The 26,146-nt window shown below is 37.1% G+C and overlaps 1 protein-coding gene across 5 annotated transcripts in view; it reads left to right on the top strand.

The window, feature by feature from the left end:
• The window catches only part of MIGA1 (mitoguardin 1), a 33,095-nt gene extending 8,453 nt beyond the window's left edge, over window positions 1-24,642 (top strand). For 2 of the 5 annotated variants that reach the window (XM_053984836.1, XM_053984835.1), the window contains 10 exons: window positions 10,072-10,143; window positions 12,976-13,076; window positions 19,119-19,237; window positions 19,415-19,487; window positions 19,838-19,924; window positions 20,048-20,146; window positions 20,461-20,595; window positions 21,774-21,827; window positions 22,474-22,590; window positions 22,924-24,642. In XM_053984836.1, coding sequence (XP_053840811.1) covers window positions 10,072-10,143; window positions 12,976-13,076; window positions 19,119-19,237; window positions 19,415-19,487; window positions 19,838-19,924; window positions 20,048-20,146; window positions 20,461-20,595; window positions 21,774-21,827; window positions 22,474-22,590; window positions 22,924-23,142 — 1,076 coding nt within the window. In that variant the 3' untranslated portion in view covers window positions 23,143-24,642. The remainder of the gene's footprint in view (window positions 1-10,071; window positions 10,144-12,975; window positions 13,077-19,118; window positions 19,238-19,414; window positions 19,488-19,837; window positions 19,925-20,047; window positions 20,147-20,460; window positions 20,596-21,773; window positions 21,828-22,473; window positions 22,591-22,923) is intronic. The other 3 variants (XM_053984837.1, XM_053984839.1, XM_053984838.1) reach the window with 3 other exon arrangements.
• The last annotated feature ends 1,504 nt before the right edge of the window (window positions 24,643-26,146 follow it).

Raw genomic sequence — 26,146 nt, 5'->3', positions numbered from 1 at the left:
ACTTCAGAGACAAGATTTTTTTTTTTTTTAGTGCTGTTTTAAAGGATGTTTTCATTCTTTGAGAGGAAGATACAAACCTGGGGTTAAATGGTCAGTGTGGTCTTTCTGGCATTTAAGTATTCCCCCTTGCTACTATTTTTCCTTCTTCTGTGAGCCTTGGATGAATAAGATAAAACCTTTGTCCTTAATAAATTCATAACTGCCCCATCCATGGAAGTGCTCAAGGTCAGGCTGGACAGGGCTTTAAGCCCCTGATCTGGTGTTGGCTGGGGTTGGAACTAGATGGTCTTTAATGTCACTTCCAACCCAAACCATTCTGTGATGACACTTACAGCTCGTTAACAATGCTTATAACCAGCTCTTGTGCTTCAGGGTTTCAACTGTTCACCAGCAACAATAATCAGAAAACATTTAGCTCTGTTTTTTTTTTTTTTTCCTCTTATACATAGGAAAGATAGATATGGTTTGTGGATTTTTATTCCGTTTCCTCTACCTGAAGTGCTTGTGATCAGCCACAGCTGGGGTTGAGGCTCTGACAATTGGCCAGAAGCTATCAAGTGCTACATAAATGCCTGACAGGCACTTCTTGTTCTTACTTATAAGAATGGAAGGTGTTTATAATTTGATTTAAAAGGAATTCCAAATTTGTTCAGAAGGAAACTTACAGAGGTAAAAATTTTTAGCAATTTCTCAATTTTGGCTTTCTCTATAAATTCTTCTATCAAACTTCTGGAGCTCCTGAAACCTCTCTCCTGCTATTTATCTACTGTTCACAGCTGCTGCTCCTTCCCAAAATCTTTAAATGTTACTCTTCCCAGCATTTCCCTCTACCAAATCAAATTTAGATCTTAGCGCTGCCATTGATAAATCATACCACAGACTTGCTTTTCACTTTGTGATCCCACTTACTATTTTAGGTTGGTTGTGCATGATAAACAATTTGCCAAGCAGCAGCCTTCTGGAGGAGGTTGTGGTAACGTGTCACATGGGAGAGTCAGGAAGGAGTTACCTGGGGGCCTGTTGGAGTACAAGAGCTTAGCACTGCAGCCACTGTGTTCCTTCATGTGCTGTGTCTGAAGTGCCTCTCTTCTGCCTGCTAGGACAGCTACTTCTGATATTTCTAAATATTCAGCTTTCAGCAGTGCAGAAGACGGAGGTATAAATAAATATATTTTCTCCCTATGAGTAGAATATTGTTAAGAGTAATAATAATAAAATAATTGTAAATAATAATTTTCAACTTGGCAAGCTGTTGTTGAGTTATAAATTATTAGTACCACCCTGGAAAAGACTTGCATTTTAAATAGATGAAATAATGGAATGCCATTGTGTTCACTGTTGTTGCATTCTCCACTGGACTTTCAGTATTATCATATAAATCAGTAAGCTAAGATAGTATTTCTGTAGAAAAAGTACTTCTGGACATGAAAATAAAAGAAATATGTAGGGCTAAACTGTGGTTGTTTTTATGCTGTGCCTCTTAGTACTGCAAACCAGCATGGAAAGCCTACAAACAGGCTTTCCTGAGCCGGCATGAGGCTGCACTCCATCAGAAAGGAGGCAGTTGGCACAAACCTGTGAAATGAAATATTCAACCTGTTATTTCTGAGTGATGAATGAACAGGTGTGTAGAGGGTTAAAAGCTTCCAGTACTTTCAGTTGTCTGGCCTTGAAGAAAGCTCTCCGTATGTTTTTTTCCTATTTAGATCTTTCCTAGCAGACTGAAATGTTAGTCGAGTTAACTTGGGAGGAATGCAAAGAGTTGGGAGAGAAACAATAGCTTTACTTAGAAGCAGAATTTCGGGTCAGAGGGGAAAATTCTCAAATTGTAGGGTTCCTTGTCAGTGCTAAATTCCTAATACTTCATATTATTATTTTAATTTCTACTGTAAAAAGGAATGCAGGCATTCAAACTGATGGTGACTTGGGTACACTGGCCCTTAAACTTTTTGACAATATTAAAATGTTTTAGTGTTAATACATTTTAATTTTTATAATACTTTTTATTGTGTATCTGTTACACAGTTTAAAACAAATTAAGTGTTTGAGCTACCACAGTAAAATCTCTCACAAAGGTCTGTGCTGTTGGATGATTTTGTTGAAAGGTTTGTCTGTTTCTTTTTTTAATTTTCTTCTCACACTCAAAGATATGTCTGGCATTTTGGAGAGAATAAACACAGCCTTTAACCTAGTCTCAAAACTGTTTGGAGAACTGATTTACATATTAGAAACCTTTTCTTCAGCAGCTCTTAAACAAAAATTTTTCTATAATCACTGAAACTGTTGAAACCTCATTTTTATATAATTTATTAACACAGACTTCTGTAATGTCTTCCTATCCATGGATTAATATCTACAGCCTGCATTTCTTCCTGTCTCTGAATGTTATTGGAAAAATTTTAGTTTGAATGTATTTTATTTGCCTATATACAACAAATGTTTCTAGTTATAATTCCTAGTCTCCAATGAGGAGCAGTTTGTAGTACTTCACTTAGGTGAGCTCTAGTATTACATACTATAAAATAACTTAAAGAGTCCTGTAACTTTTTATGTTAGCTTGAAAACTTTTGCTTGCTTTGTTCCTTCAAGATAAGTTTACATTAAATAATTTCTTAGTTTCTTGGAGAAGGCCTAAACATTCTTCTAGTGGCTCAAACAGGATTGAAATCAAAACAAAAGAAAACAACTTTTTCTCTAAGTGTGAAAATGTATTCATCCCAGTAAATGAGGGAAAAGGAAAGAAAAGAATATTTTTAATTCTGAGGAAAAGCTCAGAGAAGTTATTCCAATCCTATTTTTAAAAAAAATAATGCATATTTTGAACATAATTTTTAGCTATTGCAGTTTGTTGAAGTTCAATAACTGCTAAGACATGAGGTCTCTCATATTGCAACTTAATGCTGCAACTCCTTATTTCTGACACCCAAGAGATACTCAAAGTGCACATGATTGAATTGGATTGTATGTCTTCCCTATTCAGTAATATTTAAATCTTCCTTTTAAAGACATTTTGTCCAGTATTAATAACACTTCCTTTCTAAATGGCTGTCCATAAAATTCCTTATCACAAAGCACCTATGTACAATGCTTGAACAGAGTAAGACTGGTAGTTAGAAGTTCAATCTAATACTGAAGCAAAAATATTTTTGCAAATGTTTTGTCTGTAAAAATACTGTAATGCTTGGCTTTCTCAGTGATGCTTTTAGTTTTGGCAGTACTCTACTAAAAATGCAAAGTAGCTTTGCATAGACATGTAGTGAAGTTACTGCTGCTGGAAAATGTTGGTATTTATAGTATGTATCTTTTTGCTGCTATTTGCTAACATGCAGTGTATTTTTCCTAGAAGCTGAAATCTTTTCAACAGTGGCTCAAGAATTTCTATTTTACTCTTCGCTGACCCAACAATGGAGAAGTGAAGGTCACTTACTATGGTCACTTAGCTTGGAGGTTTTTCCAAAGCATTTCCAATAAGATGAGAAAGAATCTTTTTCTGGTTTTTGAGGACTCTTGTTGCTGTTTGCCCAACAGCTTTGCCATTAGATCCAGCAGTGCAGGCTATTTATACACCTCATTGCTTTCCCTTAAATGGCATCCCCAAGCCCTGTCTTCTTTCTGTCCACACCAAAACTCCTGTCTAAGCCCTTGTCTCTCTCACTTCTTGACTCCTGCCATGTTTTGTCTTGCCTTGTCCATTTAAAACTTGCTTGTCTGACATGGACTTAACTGTTGTTTATAAAAATCACCTCTGCTCATTTTTCTGAACAGATTATTCCTCTCTTAAGAGGTCTCTCTCCCTTGGGAACTTCTCTTCAAATGAAATACAAGCTGGTCCTCCTTTTAGCTCTAAAAGCTGCTTATAATGGAGCCACAATCCACCAAAATGATTTTATTTCCCAGACTTTGTTCAGTTAGCTGTTCCTGTGCATCCCTGCTCAGGCCTCCTAACACAAAATGCATCTCAACTAATTCTGCTTGTTCTTTACAATATGTGGGCAGCTGCAATTGTCTCTTCCTCAATTTTTAAAAAACTATTTTAAAAGTACATATTTACCTTCTTTTTGAGTAAAGAAAAGTAATCATTTTCCCCACGTGTCTGAGCTTGAATTAATAACTGCTTGCCTGCATTTTGAAAAGTTATATAAATGTGGAAAAAGGCCTCCAAATGCAGGAAGTTGTTTTTTTTAATTTCTCCTCTCTCATGTTTTTGTGATACATTCTTAACAAGTTAGAGTTTGCAGATTCTTTGCAAACTATAGAGTGGGATAAGTGTTTATTTTTCTGGCTGGAGTACTGGCAGTGTGAGGTTATATAAACTGATGATCAGGAACACGTTTTGGTCCATAGGGCCAATTCCTCTTTTAGAACTTCTCTGAAAACAATCTCTTCTTGCATTGCAGTCTACTTCTAAGAGAGGCTTGTCTGAAATGTTTTTGGGCAAAATAAAGAAAGGTGAGCCAGAACAGGCTGGGGAGATAAAGGCAGTGATAGTTCAGAATTTTGGAAAGAAATTTTCCGACATAATCTACTCTCTTGGCTTGGTAGCTTAGTCTTGGAAGTGCAGAAATAATACTTTGAGCTTTCCAATTGCTTTGCAGGGCAATATCAAAATGGAACATTGACAGAATCATAAAATCAGCAAATACAGATCTCTGCACTATAGTTTTATTAATTCAGTAATTAGAACTAAAATAGATATGCTTCTGTCTGCAATTTATTTTCAAGGACTTAAAATGAAATTAAAACATCGTGTGCATGTGCACATACCCAAAAGCTAAGAACTTTTCTTAATGAATGTGTCTATTATGTTTAAATCTTTCTGCCCCTTAGGTGGAAGACTCTGACCCATTGAGGTGGCATAAAAGATTGTGGTATATCCACACGGCACAGTCTTCAGGAATTGCTGTTAACAGGATTTGTTACCTAGCACTAGCCATGCCCCATCACTACAGCTCTGCACATTTATTTGCCAAGCATTTAGTTTAGGGTGTGGTTTTTAATTGTTTATCCTGTAACTGGAAGGCTCAAATACCTTGTGTAAGCATTTCATTCCTAATGGCCTTTTAATGTCTTACAATTTTCTCAAACTTCTGTTTCAGCTTCAAATGTTTCAAAGTTGAAACTATATGTGGGTGTGGGAGTAAATTTATTTTTGTAGAAAGTTATAGCAAAAGTGAACAATAACAATGGAGGGAGTAAAATTTATTATTTATATGTCATTTTTCTCTCATGAATATATTTGTGCAGTTAATTGCTAAAACTCTTAGAAAAAGTAACTGGGTTTGAGATGTGTTTGATTTCCCTTTTGATAGTTCAAACTAAAGGGTGTTTTTTAAATAAACTACTGTCTCTAATTCTCTGTAAGCTATCTGGATTGTGCACATGTGCCACCTTACCTAATAATCCAGTTTTGTAGCAAAGTGCTGTGGTGTAACTGATTCAGGAGCACATGTCGATCACACCAGGCTTTATTCTCTCCTGCTATTTAAAGCTGCCCTTGTTCTACATGGAGAAAAGCTGCAAGTATTTAAAGGTAAATGTATGCATGCTCCACATGGCCTGGCACTAATTAGCAGCTGCTCAAACAGATGTAGTTAAAGTTGCCATGTAGTCAATGTATTGATTATCTGTGGTAAAACAGAGTAAGGGAAAATAAAGCAAGGCTTGAGTAATATAGAATGTACATAACTTAGGTGATTGCCGATGGTCAGGTTGCTCTAATAATTACTTGCATTATGATTAAAGTATTAATATGTTGTTACTAATGCATTTGGCAACCTTACGGTGTTATTAATTTTGTTTTTTAGTTTAAGTTTGATAATTGGTCTTATTTAGTAAACTAAAGATTCAGAGGAACTCTTCTGAAGTACAACTTTATAAGGATTCTTATCTCATTCTTTCCCATTGTTGAGGACAAGTGGAATACAAGTAGGCCCCAGTCAGTGGAGCACTTAAGATATTCTTTAAGTCTTATTGCTTGAAGTTAAGCATATGTCTTAGTAATTTAAGTTCTTAAACTGTATCTGTGTGCAGCTGGGTTTGCAGAAGCCAGTCACATTCCTGAGCAGTGTCACTGGAGTCTGCAGTGTTCTGTAAAATAGTTCTGCCCTGAAATTGAAGGGAAGGCTGAGATTATTAGGCTGTTCTTACAGAGTTTGTCTGTGTCAAACATGCTCTATTCTGAATACAGAGTCTAAGTGTGAGCCCAAAACACACAGGTATGTCTGCATTTTCTGATGTTCATTTCACTGACGATCACCAGCTGTATAGCTGGTTCTGTCTTTGATAATTCAGGGGGATGAGAAGGTATCAGATTTTTCTGATACTGTCTTCATACGTGTAAGCGGAATTATCAACTGCTGGACAGCATATGTTTCTTTTAATGGAAGAGCAAATGAATGTGTGGGTTCCTTTTGTCAGGCTGTCTTTCTTGCTTTGAAATGTCAACATCTCTATGGTATGATGTACTGGCTAAAGAAAAAGCTTCCCAGAAATCTTAGTTTGACAAGATCATCTTGGATGGTCCCATGCTCTTATGCTGTGTCCAGCAAAGTAGTTTTTATGCCAGAATACTAAAATGTTTGCTCGTTTGGGTTTCATGTAACAAGTTAAGAAGCTGATTTGGAAAAAAACACATTTTAGAAACACAACAAGTTTCAGGAGCTGAGCAACAGTTGCTGGTTATTATTGTCCCTTTTCATCACTATGTGTGGTAATATCTCTCTTTGAAGAAGTGCATGGTGGGAAAGCCAAGAAGGGGGCAGTGAATTGCCTTGGAAAAAGTGGATACTGGGATACTCTTGGTAATGCACTGGTATAAATATCCTGCTTTTAAGTACCCACTGACTCGCAGGTGTGGAAGAACTGAGACCAAAGGAAGAAATTCACTTACTTTTGAGACTCCTCTGTCAGTCTGGTGAGAAGACCTTTCGACCTAACCTGCTTATGGAGGCCTCTGGCATAGGAAGGGTACTGAAGGTACTGATTTCTAGATGTGGAAGCCTGAAAGTTAACCTTGTACTTCTTTCTTCTCTAAATATGACATTGCATCTTGAATCTGCTCTGCATCCCCATGAGTTAATGTGCTGTCACTCTGAATGGGGTTGAACAGACCATTCCATTGTCTCTAGAAGGTGGCTGTACAAAAATAGCAGTAGGTTGCACTTGGTTTTGAGATGTGAAGAGTTGAGAAAAGGCAGTGACGTTTAAATCTGATGACTAAGGTGTCTGGCAGGCTCCACAGGGCTGTGCTGTAAAGCCTGGGGCTTCAAAGTCTCAGCTTTGAAATAAGCAGCGCTGGAATTCAACCTGGTCTTTGCTGTGGACAACAGAGATGTGATGCTTTCTGACCTAGAGGAGAATGGAGTACCCCTGTGAAGAGGAGTGACAGCTTTGTGCTGCACATCCATCCAAACAGACTCTGTCTGGATTAGACCACTGAGCAAACTTCGCTTGGTTGCCAAGTCTTTTCTCTCAAATCAAATACAAGTACAGAAACTGTTACCTGAACTATTGGACTTGAAAACAGTAGAGAGTGCTCAGAAGGAAAACTTTTCTATAAAGGATAGGGATTTAAACCTTAAAATCAGGAAAGATCCACTGATATTTAGGTTCAGGGTAAAGAAGTTGTGAAAACCTGTAACCCTGTATAAGTGTAGAGCCATGTAATGTGCAGTTATGAATCAATGTTTACATTTTCAGTGAAATGAAAGACTATGTGATAGGGACAGACCTCCTAGTGACATGTAGTTTACAAAAGATAAATGTCTCAAATCTACTTCAGGATCACATGTCTGTAAAGCAGAGAGTAGAGAGGTGAAACAGAGAGGTGAACACATGCATACATCTATTTTGTGTTACAAAGCTGATTTCTCAGCTGTGAGCACACATGATGTGTTAATTCAGGGTATAAAACACATATCAGATGATGCTTTGTTTTCTTAAATTTCAGATTTTAGCAACATAGCACCACATGTGTTTACTCTGCCTCTTCCTTGAGATCGTAGAGTTTCTCATGATGAGGTCTTTCTATTTTGAATTGTTGGTTTTACAATAAATCCTGCTATGATGATTCAGACGTAGCTTTCACAGGTCATATTCTCTGTAATAAAATTATATTTTTAGCCTTTGGTATTTTCTTTGCTTAAAAAAAATAACAGCTATCAGAAAGTATTCCAACTCTGTTATCAAATTTATGGAAGAATTCTGTAGCAGATTTAAATCTTGAAAGAATCATTTAATTTATCACCATTCCAGAATATCAAATTTATGTAGTATTGCCTAATAGTTTTCTGTAATTTGATGTACCTGTGTGCATGGATTATGGGAAACAAATTCAACTTGCATTCCTTTCTCAGGTACACTTGATTTTTACATGGAGAGACTAAAAAGATTACTCATGTAATTTTGTGCTCTTTATTTAGCTTTGCAAGATGAGAGCAATAGGATATAAGAGCAGTAGTCATGTTGTTTTGTTTTATTCACCATTAAATGTGGTATTCAGCAGATAATATAACTTTATGGACAAAGACAGCATCTTGAATATCTGAAAATAGTCAAACTATTATCAACATCACAGAAGTTGTTATTATTTCTTTCCAAAGTACCTGGAAAATCTCTTGAAGATTATGAGAATATTTTAGGCAAATTGCATCTTTTTCCAGATGACAAGTATTGCAAATCAGTACATCACAGTTTTCAGGTGGATTTTATTGCTTATGTGTGTAAACTGAATGGATTGTACTAGTAAATTTTTATAAGCATTCTCTACTTATGAAGAATATATTACTGTCATCGATAAACATGCTTTTAATTCAGCTTTTAGTCAGCTGTACTACTTTTGTCTTAAGAATAACATCAAGGTAATACAGAGCACAGTGACTGATCAACATCTTGGGTTTTACATAATGATAATTAGGTGAGAACCCAGTGCCTTGGAAAATGGACCTTTTTATACCTGTATGAGTGTGTTTTAAGTAGAAGGCTTTTATGTGAACCCTGAATATTATAGTTGTGCTTGGAAACAATTATGAAAGCTCTGTTGAGTCAACTTTTTCCAAGGAAGTAAGATTTGGCTGTCTATTCACACATAAGCAGAAGATTATTCCCTGCATGAAAACTATTGAGGTTTCTGTTAAGGATGTAATTTGAAGACTCAGCAGTAAGCTCAGCCACAGCTTACCTTGACAAAGGTCTGTGAGTGCTAGGTGAAATTGCAGGCACTGATTATCTGATGCTGTCCTGTGCTCCGTTTTCCCCAGTTCTTCCCCACTAGACAGCTTTGGTTGCTAAGTTCCTGGTCTCACAATGGTGAGCAGAAGCTCAGAGTTAGACAAGGGCACTGCTGGAGGTGTGAGCCCCCACTGAGAGCCAGGCTGGAGTATCTTCTGTGGCTTGGTGGGCGTGGAAGGACTCTTGCTTTGTTTCCTAAAGGAATCTGTCACTTCAGTTTGCATCAGAGCAGATGCAGCAAAGAGCCATGAGACATGTTGAACTTGTGATACATGCTGATGTACTGGTAGAGTACAATATTTGGGGAGATATTTTTAAAGTATCCTGACCTGAAATACATTTTCATGCTGAAGTCAGTAACAGCTTTGGTTTCATGTGGTTAGATGAGGGGCCTCCAGCTCCCCAGATATTCGTGTTACTGGAGAATGTAAACACATAATGCAACAGTAGATCCACAGTGTGGGTACCCTGCTCCATTCTTGCCTTGTTTTTAACCCGTGGCTGTATAACCCAGTCATCAAAAGGGAGCACCTGAAGGCTGGGATTGTTTTCTTTTTATAAATACGAAATGATGTAAAATTCACTGTTTCCTGGGTGCATCCTGTAAGACTTCATGTAATGCTTTAGCGGCTACTTGGTAGAAGTGATGAGCAGCACTGTCAGAATTATGACTATTTATAAATGTAAATAAAGCTGCTTTTGGATGTTTCAGCAAGGGCTGACAAACCACTGTGCCACTTGTGACTAGCTGTGTGACTGGCACATTCTCGTGGAACTGAACTGTATTGATTCATGCTGCTATGCTGTCTGAACTGGATTATTGTAATTCCTTTCACTGCACAGGAAGCCACACATCGAAAGGATCTGAGCACACAACGTGGGCTGGCAGAAAACTGGGCCCCTGCTGCTCTGAGGGTACCATGACTTTTCATAAGTGGATTCCTTTGCAAGGTTTTTTCCTCTTCTGAGTCTATAAAGTTTCTCCTTTCTCATTCTGCTTTCCTGCTTGTGATGTTTTAACTGCATTGATTTTCCACTGAAGTGGGAGGGCTGGGCAGAATAGGGAACCATGACTTTAATGGTGGTACTTGGAACTAAAATCTGTAACTCTCAGAGAGTTCTTTACTAGTGGGTAAGTGCTTTCCTTTTTTAAATGTGTCAGTTAAGTGCCAAACTCACTTGTGAACTCCTGCCATGTTTCATTCAGGGTTGGCAGGAAGATAACATGGAAACGGTTTTCAGAGTTTTAAAACATTATGTGAAGGTGAATGCTTCCCAGTTGAATACTAAAAAGTTAATTTCTGTGCAGTTACGAAGGTCAAATTTTGCTCTGAGAGTTTAGGAGGTTAGCTTTGAGCTCTGTCTTACTGTGAAAACCTAACGGAACAAAGAAAAATAATTATTCTGGATTAGTACTTTGTAAATAGATGTGAAAATAGCTTGGTTCTGGTTCCTTTTTTTTTTTTAATCTTGTTTATTTTTAAATAGATAGTTGTTTGCAAAACCTTATAAAGCCAGGAGTAATTTCACAAGCTTTAGCAATCCTCCTCCATATTGTTCCATTTTTTAATACCTTAATCTAATTTAAGGACCACATATACATTTTTAGGCACGACAATCAAGAGCTATGATCGTAACATCTGAAGCTCTACTTCATCCTCTTTACAAATATAAGTGAACCCAAAATAACTCCTTGGCTCCACAAATAAGTAAAGTATATTTGAGGCTCATATACTTGCTAGTATTCCCCTCCTGAAGTTACTAGAATCCATAAGAACTAGGGATGAGTGTGTCAACAGTTGCAGGCATGGGTGGCTGGGTTCCTCTTGCAGCTGTTCATTCCAGGAGTCTCTTTGTGCCGCTGTCTCTTTTTTTCGTGTTCTTGTGTCTAAGAATGTTCTGCTGGTACTTGCATGGTATGTACTCCAGCTGTAACTTAATTTTCACCCTAGTGAAATTCCATGGTGAATTTTCATAGTAGTGTGCTCTCTTCACAGTGTGGGTATTGATAAGCACCTGCTTGGCTAAGGATGTTTTGGGGATTAGGGTGGTGGTAGCCTGAAAGTCAGAAATAGCTGACAAGGCTGTTTGGTTTTCTTTAGGGAGGCCATGCTTTGTGTGCACATATCATTTGCCAAAGGTATTATTTCACTCAGCATTTCCAACCTTATTTTTAATCTTTTTCTTCCTTATAAAATGTAAATTTTATGTCTTTTTCTGTAGTGGTGAGAATTTGAGTGAAAAAATATGGACTATTCCATATTCAACTAATTAACATGTTAAAAGTGAGTTTTAGGTGATAGTTTTAGGCCATATTAGAAAACTAGGAAGTATGAACTTTTCAACAAAGATGGATTAAGTAAAAATTTTATTAACTCTAGAGCTTCATGTAGTCTATAGCAGGCTGAATGCAAGATCTGTGAAAGAACCCCTGACTCTGTGTTGTTCTGGGCTGTGATTCCTTCATTTACACCAATTATTTTTTTAATGTATGTGGAATACATTTTAGTTAAACAGCATTCATATGAAGAGGGGTGAAGTCGTGACTGCAATTTGCCTGACTTGCTCTAGTAAAATCTTTGTCCAAACTCTGAATAATTTTTTCCCTCGGTGAATATTCCCAAAGACAGATATTTGTTCTATGCAGTTTTTAAGCTGTCATTCCAAGTCTGTAACTAATAAAACCATAACAACCACCAAAGTAACAGTTAAGTAACGTGGCTTTGTAGCATTTCAAGTGATGAGTAAACCATCCCAGTGAATTGGCATTTGGCCACTCCGCTGTGTAATGGAGTTTTTAGTGAAGTACTGCCTTAGCAACAAGTCTGGGTGACTTTGGGTAGCTGGTTGCTGCTGACTCTTGGATATAAAACAGGTTTTTAGGAACTCATGTGTAATGTCTGAAGGTAAAGTAACCCAAAATAAATGCAACTGCTCTACTGGGAATGTAGGATGGGTCACATCAAGCCAAAGTCTGACTTACTGACTTACGAATTTAATCCTTCTGTGAAAGTGTTTCTATATGGTGAAAACGAAACCATCCCCAAAGTGCAACAGTTGAAATCTGAGAATAAAGTAAAGCACAACTGAGAGAAACTGTATTGCAGATGATTTTAAGAAAAAATATCAGGAATTTTAAAGGCTTTAAGAATTCTTGTACTGTAGGAAATACTTCTGGATGTGTTATTTCAATGAAGAAGCTTTTTGAGGAAAGAGGATGCAGTGAAGATTAAAAGCTTCACTTGCTCTCGGGAAGAACCAGCAAGTGAAAAAAGGCATGAAAAGTAGAAAGTGAAACAAATTCAAGTGAAACCAAAATGTGGTGGTGTTTTATTTATTAATGGACTTTTATTTAGAAAAATAAAAGTAGTGGCTAGGACATGGAGCAGTTTGTTACATAGCACAGCCAAGTCAAAAACTTAACTGAGGACCTAGATCAATATAGCAAAGTAATATCATAAGATAGAGAGATCATCAGAAGTCTATAAAAGAAAGGCCAAAACCTTGGGCAAGTCTTTTTTTCTTCTTTCAGTTCATTGTGGATGATATTTGAAAATCCACTTTAAAGGCAGAAAAACACAGTCACATTTATATATGTTAGTGGGTCATAAAAGAATTTACTCTTACAATAGTATAATGTTGTGTCTTCCAAATGAAATACTGTGTTAAAGTAGACATGAAACACATTTTCAAGACTTAAATGGAATTTTCTGATAGTCTAATGAACTTTTTTTTTAAATTTTAAAGATAAAAACACAGACATTACTGTGAAGGATAATGCGGATGATTTCTGCCTTCGAGATACATTAAGCATTGCATCCACGGATTCCTTTGTTTCCACAGCTGAGGTAAGACTCTTAAAGATTGCTTTTCTAAAGATTTATTGATCTATTTGAACAGTGAACAGAGGAATCCTTATATATTGCTAATCATTGCAAGCAAAAATATATTTCTGTTATGGGGGGGAAAAGAGCTTTTCCAGATTTCATTGACCCAGTTGTTTTGGGTTTATTTTTGTGTACTGGCATAATGCATCCCCAGCTCCTCCTAAATAGAAGCTGCTTTTGAAAAACAGATCACATTTTCATGAGTGAAGAAGCAGTCAGTTGAGGCTGTAGTAGTTCCTTTCATGATTTATATTTTTCTATTATTTTTTCCTATTGCTTTACCGTGCTATAAAGATGTATGAAGAAGGCTTTGTATTGTTTAGACCTGGAGGGGTTTTTTGAGAGGAAATATATAAGAAATGGACAGCTACCTGATTTTTAGCATGTTCCACGCACAATATGAAGGCACCAGGTTGAGCTGTTGCTCTGTTGTTGCGCTGTGGTGAAATGACTTAGCAGGAACCAGAGGTCTGAGACTGCTCTGGAGCCCTGGGCCGAGCTGGTGGGGAAGTTTGTCTGGCTGTGTGGGTGTGCAGGGACCCCACAGCTCCTGCAGCCACCATGGGAAGGGACCTCGGGCCAGCAGTGACAGTCCCTGGAGGTGCAGTGGGACTGCCAGGGAGCCTCCTGACTGGCCACACTGGGAAGCTTCCTTGGCAACGTAATGTACTTGATCTGACTTGCTCTAATCCTCTGGGATAAGAGCACAAAGGACACGTAACAATCTCTGGGTAACAGCCTATTAGCTGGAGTCTGCTACAGCTCCCTTGAAGTATTTGAAAGAGACTCATGAGCAGTGACACACTTACTTGAATGAGGAATATCTCCTTCTGTAGTCTCTGGGGAGCTGAAGTGATCTTGAATAGCACTCTTCTCCAAAAAAACAGGAGAGGCAGTTGGCCTCAAAAGATCCATTTTGTGATAGATATTGCTCTCATACACACACTACAACTAAGCTACTGAAGTCAGTTGCAAAAAGAGAGAATTGCACACACATTCTTTGGAACTGTCTATTATAGGGTTTGTTTTTTCCATAACACAGTTACCTTGATTTAGTAATTCACATTAAATTGTGATTTCCTTGATTTAGTAACTGACATTAAGTTGTGGTGCCTAGCATCCATTCCTAATGAGGATTGTATCCATAGAGACTGGTTATTCTTTGCTGTAATTTGGACAAGACCACAATTTAAGCTTGCTTCAACTATACCAGCTTACCAGCTCATGAGAGGAGCAGTAAACCATTATAGTTTGTACATTTTGTATCTGGTTTGTTTTTTTGGGCTTTTTTTCCCATGAACTTTCATAAGGCTTTTGCAAGTATGTGAAGATGGGAACAACCCCTTATGCTCATTTGTGCTTGTTTGCCTTTAAAGAAAGGTAAAACCAACCAATCAACCTAGCAAACAGAAACCCCAGGATGTATCAGTGGAATCATCATCCTCTCCTGAAGCTATATTGTCCCAGTATCTGCAAAAAAACATTGGAATCAAACTTGGACATGTAATTGTCTTTAAGTATCTTGAAAATATTCTCCACATATTGATACATCAAAGCCACTTCTGTCAACTTGTTCTTCCAGGACAAAGTTATGAAGATTTTCTCTTCCTTTCCAGCTGTTCTAGCCTTTGCCAATAGAACAAATTCTCTTTTCTCAGATTTTATTGAAGAATCTAGTGAAATTCTTAGGTGACAGAAGTCCTGAAGATTAACAGAACATGAACAACTTGCAGTTTGGTGTTTGAGCCAGAGCACCATCAATGTTCTGGGTTAAGTAGGAGCCACTAGGCCTGAACTACAGGGTCAGTTAGCTCTGGAGTTGTAGCTACAGGCATTATTGTGTGGTGCAGGGAAAAGAAAGCTGTGAATTGGTGTTCTCACACAAAACCACTGTTAGCTTGATTTAATATTTTGTCCTTCCTCAGGAGGGTGTGTGGCAGGGAAATGATTCACATTATGGCAATGAGAAGGAGCAGTAACCACTTGCCAGTGTTCAGCTGTTAGTAGAGAACAGTAATTGCTTTGATTTAACAGGATTACAATTGACATACCAGATTCTTTTATTCTAGACATGATCATAAGTAGCTTCCTCTTGGTTATCTACTTCTTAAATTTTTCTTTTTTTTCTTGCACTAGGGAAACAGTGGAGTGTTTTAATTTAGGTTAAGAGGTCTGAGGCTTTTCCAGCTTCGGATTTGTCTCACCTAAGGGCCAAATAAGGCAATTCCTTCATCATAAGCTCCCTGATTGCAGTTACAGTAGTAGTAACTGTCCTAAACTTCGTGTCATGATAGAACGTTTAGCAACATTTTTAAATCTGAAATTCGTGTGTGTTTATACTGCTCTGTGATTATTCCCTACTGGAATTAATATTTTCACCTTCCAGGAAATTAGAACATGGCACCATTTTTTGTGGCCTCATCACACTGCAAGCTGTGTGTTGACAGTTCCTTGGCTTCCTTCTACACTGTATCCTGTCCCAAGGAGCAGGACTAAGTAGTCTGTGTGACTCTGATTTTGGAGACTGGAAACTGTGTTCATGTTTCAGTGCTGACACACAGTCAAGTCCAATTTAGCTCCCTGCCCGCAGGAGAGAGAACATTCATAAAACAAGACACAGATAGATGCTTGAATGGAAATTGATAGGGATACTGCTTAGGAGGCAACAGGAATGTCATGTTGTGTTATATTAGAACAAAATATAGGAAAGAGCTGTACAAAACTGGGACAGTTTGGCAGGGTTTGCATCACGTGCCCTTTTGACGAGCTCTACAGGATAGCAGGAGGGTGAGTCAAAACTTCATCTGGCTATGGCTGGTGATCAAGAGGGTGCTGAGGATTACTCATTTGATGACTTCTCATTTAGAGTTGTGCCTATCTGGCACCTACAATATACACAGCTGCCTGAGTCCTTATAAAGACAATTTAGACAGAGTTGCCATCCCCATGACCCAACAGGCTGCTATTCTTAAAGACACTTAGGCTCTAGAAGCATGGCAGAAGGGGTGGTAAACACGACTATTTGCCCTAATTAAGTTTTAATACTACTACTGTGATAAATACTGGTATTTTCTTCCCCATTTGAGCCTGGCTGCCTTCAGCTTGTGTTGATGAGGGTTAGTATGCTTTTCATAGTCTTGCTTTCACATCTACTGTGATCAAAATAGCTGCCACCTTTGGCAACAATGCAGCAGTGAGTGTGCCAGATAACGGCCTCTGCCCTCTCTTTCCTGGCTTCTTTTCCATCTTCCTAACAGAACCTCTTTCCTGCTCTCCCTGACAGTGAGCTTTGTTACTGCTTCTTCATTGTCAGTGCACATGCATTTATCATGTCTTATTTTTATGTTTTGACTAGTACTGAATCTGTAGGTCTACTACCAAATAAACTTCGCTTTCCTTGTTAAAATGTTAACTTAGTCCAAAGCCTGGGAGATTTTTTAGATTTATGAATAAAATCTTTAATGCTTTTTATCAGTAACAGCCTTCCTGTTTTCTTCCAGACCTTAGGTGGAACACACCACTTCATCATTTCAATTTATTAAAATGCCATCTCAGACGTTTTAGTTACTAATCACCATCACATCTTCCAACTCCCCAAACATGTTTCACTTTCATCCTGCAGCCACTTACTTTTTTTAAGGAAATCTTTTCTCTGAATGTCTTTATATTTTAAAGAGATCATCATCAGCTTTTTTAATACAGGGTAAACATAATTTCCCAGAATGTAAGGAATGCTGAATGTGCCAGTTAAATAACCTCTCTATTAGGGGAAGCAAGCAAGAATTCCTGAAAAGTCTAGCATTGTTTGTTTTTGTTACATTCATGTGTAGGTGGTTATTTTGGTAGTCAACAAGGTCTTGATGCACAGCTGAGAATTTTTTCTATTTATTAAGAAACAACTTGTGCGTGGCAAATAAGAGTACCGAGCCTGTTCCTTAAACAAAGCAGTCAGAGCATCTCAGACCTAAAAACGATTGCAAGTGGCAAAGGTTTGATGCTTTAGAGCAATGATTTCAGCATCTCTTTACTGCAAATAGAGCCCTGAAGCTGAAGTGTCCAGAGAAAGCTGATTAGCATCTGAACAATATCCATGTTGTAATCTTCAGAGGCTGCTCTGCAGCACGGCAGGCCTAATTAGACACAAGTTAGAACTACAGGCTTTGGAGTTTTGAAGATGTATGTGTTATTTTAACATAATGATCTTAGGTAGCCCCTGCAGGTCATCATAAATGTCCTTGTGGTGGTCACCTCTTCATCTGGTCTCTCCTTCTTGCGCCTTGAACGGATACAAGTAAAGCCTTACGTGATGAGCTTGCTGCTATAGTGTCAATCATCTTTTATCTCTTCTTTGTCTGCATTTTCATTTTCTTCTCCTTGTACCTCCCTGACACTGAGGAAGTAGCAGGCACTTAGGGGCTGGCACATCCAGTCCACCATCACAAGGCTCTGTGTTCCTGGCTGCTGCCTGCACTGTTGGTAGCTGTGACAGAGCTCCTTGTCATCCCTAGAGGTATGTGAAGAGCCTCAAAGTGGCAGTGGCTGTGCACAGAGGTGACCACTACAAAATGGCAGGAAGGGACTCGGGGAGCTTTCAAGTGTCCAGCTTGCCTGTGATGCCAAGATGTTGGATGCTGGAGCTTTCTGGTAACTTGTGATTAGTACCAAATCCCTGTTGAGGAGAGTTATGTGGTGCTTAGGGGTACACAGTGGGATAAAAAGCAGGTACCTGAATAAATATCATGAACACATGCCAGTTGATATCAGATACTTATAGTGAGCCATCTAACTGAAAACTAACCTTTCTGCCCACCTTCTTCTCAAAGGAAGCAAGTCCTCAGAGGCTTTTACAACAAAAAGTTCATTTTCCTTTTGATACCATCTTGGGAGGTTCTTATCTAGAAAACGTTGTATGCCCTGAATCTCACACTCAGTCAGTTCCATAAATATGAAATTCATCATACTTGGCTGTATGGCCTCAGTGACAGGAGAAGCTGCTCAGCATTTATTTACTTGAAAATTTTAATGGTGGTTTAACATAAAGTAATACTTCAATATGATTTTCTAAAGTCATTCTAAGATAGAGATTAATCTTTTACATAGTTCAGTTATCTTGGGAGTTAATTTTAAAGATGTTTCTATGCTCAGTTTTAATAGCCTAGAAACACAGGTTTGTTTGCCCCGTGCAGGATATTGAAAAAAAAATAAAAGCTAGAATTAATTTTCTGGTCATTAACTAAACTGAATTATGTGTAAACATCAGATTTTTTTTTCTTTTATCATTAATAATTTGATGTAATCTTTGTAATGAAATTGTAGCTAGACATTGTTTTGTGGGTTAAATATGATACCCTGTAAACAGAAGTTCTCTGCATTATTTATATCCTTTGATTTATGGATCTGGTTTTGGTTTTTTTCTTTCTACAAGTTCATGTTTATTTCTATATAGCTATAATTCTATAACTATAGAATTAACACTGCCAATAGTGAAAACCATTTAGGGAGATGGTAGTATAAAACACTGAATGCTTATGGTTTATACAATGTGCTTTGGTAACTGGGAGACTTATTTACCAGTGAAACTAAAACAGGTGGAAGGATGTTACTATTTCCAGCTTCCTAAGGAATTATATGGTGCAAGCTTTCTGTACTTCATGTCCTTACAATTATTTTCTTTTAACAGCTTTGAGACCCATTAGATTTATTTTAACTAGACATTTAAAAAACTTAACTAGTCAAATTAAATACAAAAGTAAGCTGTCTTTATTGTATTAATTAAAAAGTTTTGAATCTTGAAACTGTAGCTCTCAGATTTTAGGAGTTACAAAGTTAAGTCTTATGACCTGGTGTATCTGTTCTGTTCACTTGTTGATTGTTACCTCTTTGTTTAAAGCAGATGCAGAAAAGGATGCATCTTTCAGTAGAACATCAGGAAAACTTCTTTAATTTTTTTTTTATCTTCACAAAAGCAAGCTCTTTAGTGAGCTTCTAAATTTTTTTTTTCAGCTTTCAGAGCACAGAGAGATTCGTAGCACGTATGGTCTGGATTCCCTTTGCCACTGCCCCCTGTATGAAGAAGCCATGCACTTAGCAGAAGAAGGCAAAATTTATTCACGGGTGTTAAGGTATTGATATATGTCTATTTAATTATTTCCAGGAAAAGCAAGAATTAAAGTTTAATATTCTATCTAGGAATCACTTTTTAGAAGTTACTTGTACTAGGTATTTTTTCTAGCAATTAGATGGATATTCTTGTGCTGCTTTTTTTTAATGGTCTATGAAAACTTTTCTATTTTGCATAGGACTGAAATGTTTGAATGTCTAGGAGACAGTGACTTCCTTGCTAAGCTTCATTGTATTCGACAAGCTTTTCAGGTAAACTGTAAGGAGTGATTTGTCTGTCTTGTTAAGCCTAAATTAAAGTACATGGCATTGAAACTGGCTGTTATTTTTTATGCAAGCATTTTTATAATGTAATTTATATTTAAATATTTTCTTCTTGCTTTTACATTTTTATAATTCGAAAATAAGACATATTTGCAATTTTAATTTGCATAAAATTTCCAAATTTTATTATTAGCTTTGGAACCTTTGCACCAAAGGCTCATTAGGAACTTGTTAACTATACTAGAGGTGATAATTATATGAAAATTGATTGAAATGTTTAAGGTCATTTGGTATAACCTGTGAATGAACCTGTCTATATTTTCTGAATCCTTTTCTAGATAATTCTTTCAGAAACATCAAACAGAATATTTCTTGCTGAAAGTGGAAGAAAAATTTTGTCTGCTTTAATTGTGAAAGCACGAAAGGTAAAAGCCTTTTTTTACCAATGTTTTGTTGTTTGTATAACTTCTACCTGAATTCACTGTCCAGGGAAAATCAACCATATCTCTTTTTACATTTGCTTGATATACATTGCTTTTACTTTACAGAATCCAAAGAAATTTGAAGATGTCTTTGATGAAATGATACATTTTTTGGAACAAACAGATCACTGGGATAATACTGAAATGGAACTTGCTGCTAGAGGAGTGAGTTGCATTTCTGAAATGTGTTTTTACCCTTACTAATGCCATAGGATCTAAAAATAAATTTTTACAGTTCAGAATTGTGGGACAGGCAACTCTTCATTGTTTATATTGCTGATTTAGAGAAATGGCATTCACCAGTTTAGTACCAGAAACCAAACTTTTTAAACTTCTCCTTTACTGACAAAGTATTTTTAATATTCATTTAAAACAATTGCAAATCTGCATGTTAATACAGCATCACAATATGGTTCATGCTGAATTCCACTGCTGAAAGAGAAACTAGGTTACTTAGATCATGTTCTCATTTAATATAGGTGAAAAATCTGAATTTTTATGATGTTGTTCTGGACTTCATATTAATGGATTCATTTGAAGATTTAGAAAATCCACCAATATCTATACAGAATGTAGTAAATAACCGCTGGTTAAATTCCTCCTTTAAAGAAACTGTAAGTATTCGTGTGTAATTATCATATTAATTGATCTGTAGTACATTGCAGTGTACTAAGTATGTACCTGAGATCTCCCTCAAAAGAATTTAAAAGATTGTATTATCAGGTTTTTCATAATAGAAATTTAAAAGTTACAGGTCAGCCCAAAACAGAGAATGATTGAATGTATTGGAGAAAATACTTTAACTTGTCCTTCCTTTCTCTGAGGAAGTAGAATTTTACAAGGGAAGTTTCTTTTAGCCACGTTGTAGAGATCAGGTCCAGGTTTTGGTTCATAGACCAGAGATTTAGGAATAAGTGACAAAGTTAAAAGGAAACAAAATAAATTAATACAATACATGTATTCAGCTGTTGATTACAATTAATGATTTTTCATCCATGGCTGTTTATTTGCCAGATAGATCTCATCCCTCTGTTAGAAACACAGGCTACTGCCGTGGTCAGCTGGTACAGAGACTACTGTCATTTCATCCATTTTTACCTGTAAACTGCAAGTTTTCCTTTTGTTTTTATTTTTCTATTGAAATATTCCCTCTAGAGGAAAAAAATAAAGGTAACATGTATATATTTTTGTACTTTATGGTAACATTGTTCTTTGTCTGTATTTAACTCTCTTTGCAGTACGGAGGGGAGTCAGATGAGGATAGTCAGAGGCTAGGAGGGGAAAAAAGCCCAGTACTGATGTTGGTATATTGTATTTCACAGGTCCATATTTGGACAAAGCTCCATAGCTGAATCTGAAGCTATTGCAAGAATGTTTTTGCTAAAATGAAAAAGTACATTTCAATGTGTTCACATGCTACTTAATATCTAAAATAGTTACTCATATCTGAGCACACACTTTAATATACAAGACTGGTCCTTACTTAAACCCAGTCAGTGTTGCTAACTGTGGTAGCTGTAAAATCAGTCAAGGATGCCAAATTACATTTGAATTTAACTAACAAAAATGTTGCAAAGATGCCTCTGAAATAGCAAGTATGAACTACATATAAACTTGTTATTTATATCAGCTGCTGTTTTATGGTTTTAAACTTTGTGTTATCACAAGATTGAAACTGAAGAAAATGCATGTCCCTGAAATACAGAATATAGAAATACAATATTCTGCAGATTAGTTCTTTTGAGATGGAAAATTATTTGGGGCTTGCTTTATTTTTCCTTTTTACAATTAGGCTGTGGCTTCAAGTTGTTGGTCAGTACTGAAGCAAAAAAGACAGCAAATGAAGGTAAGTTGCTCCTCAAATTACATGGAACTAAGGTATTGATCATCTCCTAAGAATCTGAAGTTCTTTTTGTAGCTTTGGCAAAATAAATGAGTGATCAGCTCTTAGTCCTGAAGACTTGTTAATATAGACAAGGGGTTTGCCAGTTGCAGAAGTTTAGCTCCTGGGGCCCTAATACCTGTTTTTAGCAAAAAGCCTTAACTGAAAGGTTTTCCCAAACCTAGTTTAGGTCCAGCTGGTGGTGGTGTCAGTCACTTCTCTGACTTCCTGCCCCACATGCAGAGCTCAGACTTCACACACCAAGGTGATGATTCTTGCATCTCACCTGCTTGTGCTGGCATTCTCAGCCCCATCTCCCTGCATGTCCCCACAGCCAAATCCCATCCAGTCCTGCCCTGTTTCCTGCCTGAAGCACCACTTTCCTCACCAGCACCAGGAATTCTGCTGCAGCCTCCCCTCAGCCCCTGCTGCATCCTGACCTGCCTGTGCAGGGACTCAGTAGAGCTCTGTGCCTGGCTCCTTACCTTTGGAGGATTTTATTAGACCAAGGAGGGAAGTGTTATTAGGCTTTTATGAAGATAATGCTGAATAATAGAGCTGTATACTAAATTTACTGTGTAACTTTTGTCTACAATTTTTACATCACTAGGTGCCTGATGGATTTTTTGCACATTTCTATGCTATATGTGAACATATCAGTCCTGTTTTGGCCTGGGGCTTTTTGGGCCCTAGAAATTCCCTGTATGATCTATGCTGCTTCTTCAAGGTTTGCAACTTCTTTTTAATTGCCACTTTTATAAATTAAAAAAAAATCTTTCTGATTAAAATAAATTAAGATCTTATTTATTAGTATATATTTGCATTTTCCTAAGATTAAGGCTGACAGTAAAAAACCATAAGAAGTAAATACTTTCATATGAATGTTTTAAGCCTGGAACTTTTTGCAAAGGCTGGTTTAGCACACTTCTGTCTCAGCACCAAAATAATACATAATTGGATGCTTTTAGGGAACATGATAACGAAAGAGCCATTAGCATTGCATACTTTTTTTTCCTTCTTGTAACTGAAAACCAGTTTTTCCTTTTATTTCCCCCACTAGGATCAAGTGCTTTTCTTCCTCAAAGACATTTTTGATTTTGAAAAGGTGAGATACTCAACTATGGAGAGCCTGGCTGAAGACCTCACGCAGCTGCTGATCCGGCACACGGAGCTGCTGCTGGCCTATCTTGGGGCAGACTCACTGAGACACGTTGGGGCCTGTGTCAGTGGCCACAGGCCTGTCTTGACCAGTGGGCTCCTGGAAGCAAAAGTACAGTAAGCTTAAAATCCCTGGCAAATGACAGGGAGTGCACACAGATGTGCTCTTTTCCACCCTTTTCTCTAGTGCTAAAGCTACTGTGGCTGTTACTGAGCAAGCATCTGGGAATGCATCGTGTTGCTAAGTATGGAAAAGGACTCAGGGAGGTTAAATGTACATCTGTGAGAACTGGGGAGCGTATTACTGTATATACCTAAATTAATTCTGCAGCTCAGCTGTCGCTGTATTTATATTTCATGTATCCCAAAGCTTTTTTCTGTAATATTCGGGTAAAGTTTATTTATGAAATACTGTACTTTTGCACAAATAATTCGTAAGTGAAGCTGATGGAGTTGTTTCCTTTAAAAGCTTATAGTACAAAATGTTCATTGCAGAGTCTCCAAATCATTAGGTGTCTAGATCTAGGAGGTGTTTTGACTGGGGTGTCTGCAGTCTCTGATTCATGTGACACGTGCAATAAAGTAATCACACGCACAGAACTGAACATGTCGCCCCTGCCCCAGAATTCCATTTGTGTGGGTGTAAGCAGCCATTTTGTACTACAGAGTGATGGAGCAGTGCAGGAAATGCAAGCACCATTTGGGCAGGAATGACTGCCAGTATGCAATTTTTACTTTATTTTGATTTAAAATATCTAAATATCACTAAGGTGTTTTAAAGTACTTCTTTATATTTGAAAAGCTATACTAGCTTCACCAATTAATTTTAAACTTCCTTGTTCTAAAACCATTACTACTCAATATGGTGGTAAATGAACCAATGTTATTTTCAGTTCATATGTAGCATTTCAAAATATATTTTTAAATACGTATGTATTATAAGATTTATTAATCATGAAACAGAATTGAAGGCAGTGTTTTATAATTTAATAATTTGTGTCTTCCTCCCTTCTTTGTGGGAAGTCAGGTGTCTGTTTAAGAGGAGATTTATGCAGTTGTGGCCATCTGTGTGCAGTGTAAAACTGTGGCCATGGAACCCTGAACTTCAGACAGGAGTACAGCACCTTCAGAAGGCATGAGGCACCTTCTAGAATGGCTCTTCCTGTTCCAGAGGTGATGAATAATGATGAGCTGTAATCTTTGAATTTCTGTCAACTGAAGCAATGCTTCACAGTTTAGGCTCTAAACTGCACTTACATGCCTTTGCCACACAAAGCCAGCCCACAAGAATCTATCCCATGTCAAGAAATATGGAGTAATTCCAAATACTCAGATATTTGAGAAGCATATTGTTAAAATCTGGAATATCAAAACAAACTTTGACTAGAAACATTTCAACTTTCATGTCAAACACAACCCAAAAGGATGCTATTCAAAAGGAGGGCCTCTGCTCTGTAATTCATAGATTTTACTCCATTTTGCTCCTTTGTTGTACTCATTTGATAAATACAAAAATGATGAAAATGTGTCATATTACTTGTGTGAAATGCCAACTGATGATAGTTTATTTAACAAAAAAGAGTATACTCTATATGTAATAAAACAGAAATTCCAAATGCTATTCTTGGCCTATTTCCACTGTTTAACTTGCTGAGCTTGGCACCATTCTCCTTGCTGTATTTTTTTTTCTCTGCAATGTGTCTTCAATACAGGCATGTGAAGTTTTTTCCACTCACCTCAAAACTTAAGTTTTGAGCAGATAAATATGTTTAAGCTATGTGTATTTTGGCAGCTTTTTGCAAGTTATGAAAGAAATTTTATGGAGCAATAAAGGTGTCTTGTTGGGTTCAGAATTGATAGGAATAGCTGGAAATAGAAGGAACAGAATAAGTGTTCTGCATATTCTACAGCAAATGTGTGACCTGTAGGTAACAGAACAGAGTGTCTGCTGTGATTTGTCTGGTCTAATAAAATGGTATGAAGAAAATGATACCTTAGCATACATCACAGAGAAACAGAAATGCACTTCTTCACAGAATTAAGAATATATTGAGATATTCATATTATTTTCAAAAAGCTCTTGAAGAAACAGAGTTGCAGATGAGATTATAAATGTTTCCAGACACTTGGAAAAAAAATAAACCTGGAAACATGGTCTTCTGTCAAAAACAAAAGGATTGTTTTAAACAGAAGAATAAGAAAGGTCTAAGCAAACACCAAACTATTTAGAAAATAACTTCAGCATTTGTGTCCTTTTCAAACAGGAGCATTTCCGTACACTCATAGAGCTCTCAAAGGTCAACAGAATTGGGCTGGAAATTGAACTGATGTATTTCCCGTACAAAATAAGAAATACAGGATCTGGTTGTTATAAGATGCCACCAACAAACACTTGATTGAGAAACAGTAAAGAAACCAAAAAAGAAGGGAATAGAGAGACTGGGAAATGTCCAGGTACAGGTGGGAAGGCTTTTGATCTCCTCTGAGTCTTGTTCGATCTTTTCCTAACAAGCATCTGTCTATTCTGGGTACGTAACTAACTCCAGAGAGAGATGCCAGTTTAAATGGGAGAAGGCTCTCTCTTTGCAGCTCAGAACTGCAATCAGTTCTCTTACAACCTGCACCATGAGCTGGACAGAACAATTGTTGATAACCAGCCGTGTGGCTTAAGAATTCAGAAGTGCACCATCTCTGCAAACACAAGTGCCAGAGCTGCACCATAACAGTGATAGCATGATGCAGTTCTACTCTAGTTAATTCATAATCAGACTCAGAATTTAGTTTATAGTGTCTAAATTCAGATAGTTTTGAATTATACTTTCCATCCTGATAAGAACAAACTAAATTTAAAAGCCGTCCTCTTCTGCCATAACGGTACTCCTGAGATCAGAAATGTTGAATGCATAGGGATTATAAAGAATCAAATATTTATATAATTTGTAATTTAGTTGTAATAATAATTTTACTTTAAATGTGTTCTTAATGATTATTATTCTTCCTTTTTGTAGTGTTTGGTTTCTATCAAAGTAAATGTGTCAAATCAAGTGTCAGTAAGAGTATTTGTGACCTTTCTATTGACTAAATGAACTGCAGCTGTGTATATAAAATAAAATATTTCAGTGAAA

This window comes from Vidua macroura, chromosome 9 (assembly GCF_024509145.1).
Source record: "Vidua macroura isolate BioBank_ID:100142 chromosome 9, ASM2450914v1, whole genome shotgun sequence".
Classification (NCBI taxonomy): domain Eukaryota; kingdom Metazoa; phylum Chordata; class Aves; order Passeriformes; family Viduidae; genus Vidua; species Vidua macroura.
The sequence above is the reverse complement of the archived record's forward strand: the minus strand, read 5'-3'. Positions and strand labels throughout refer to the sequence as shown.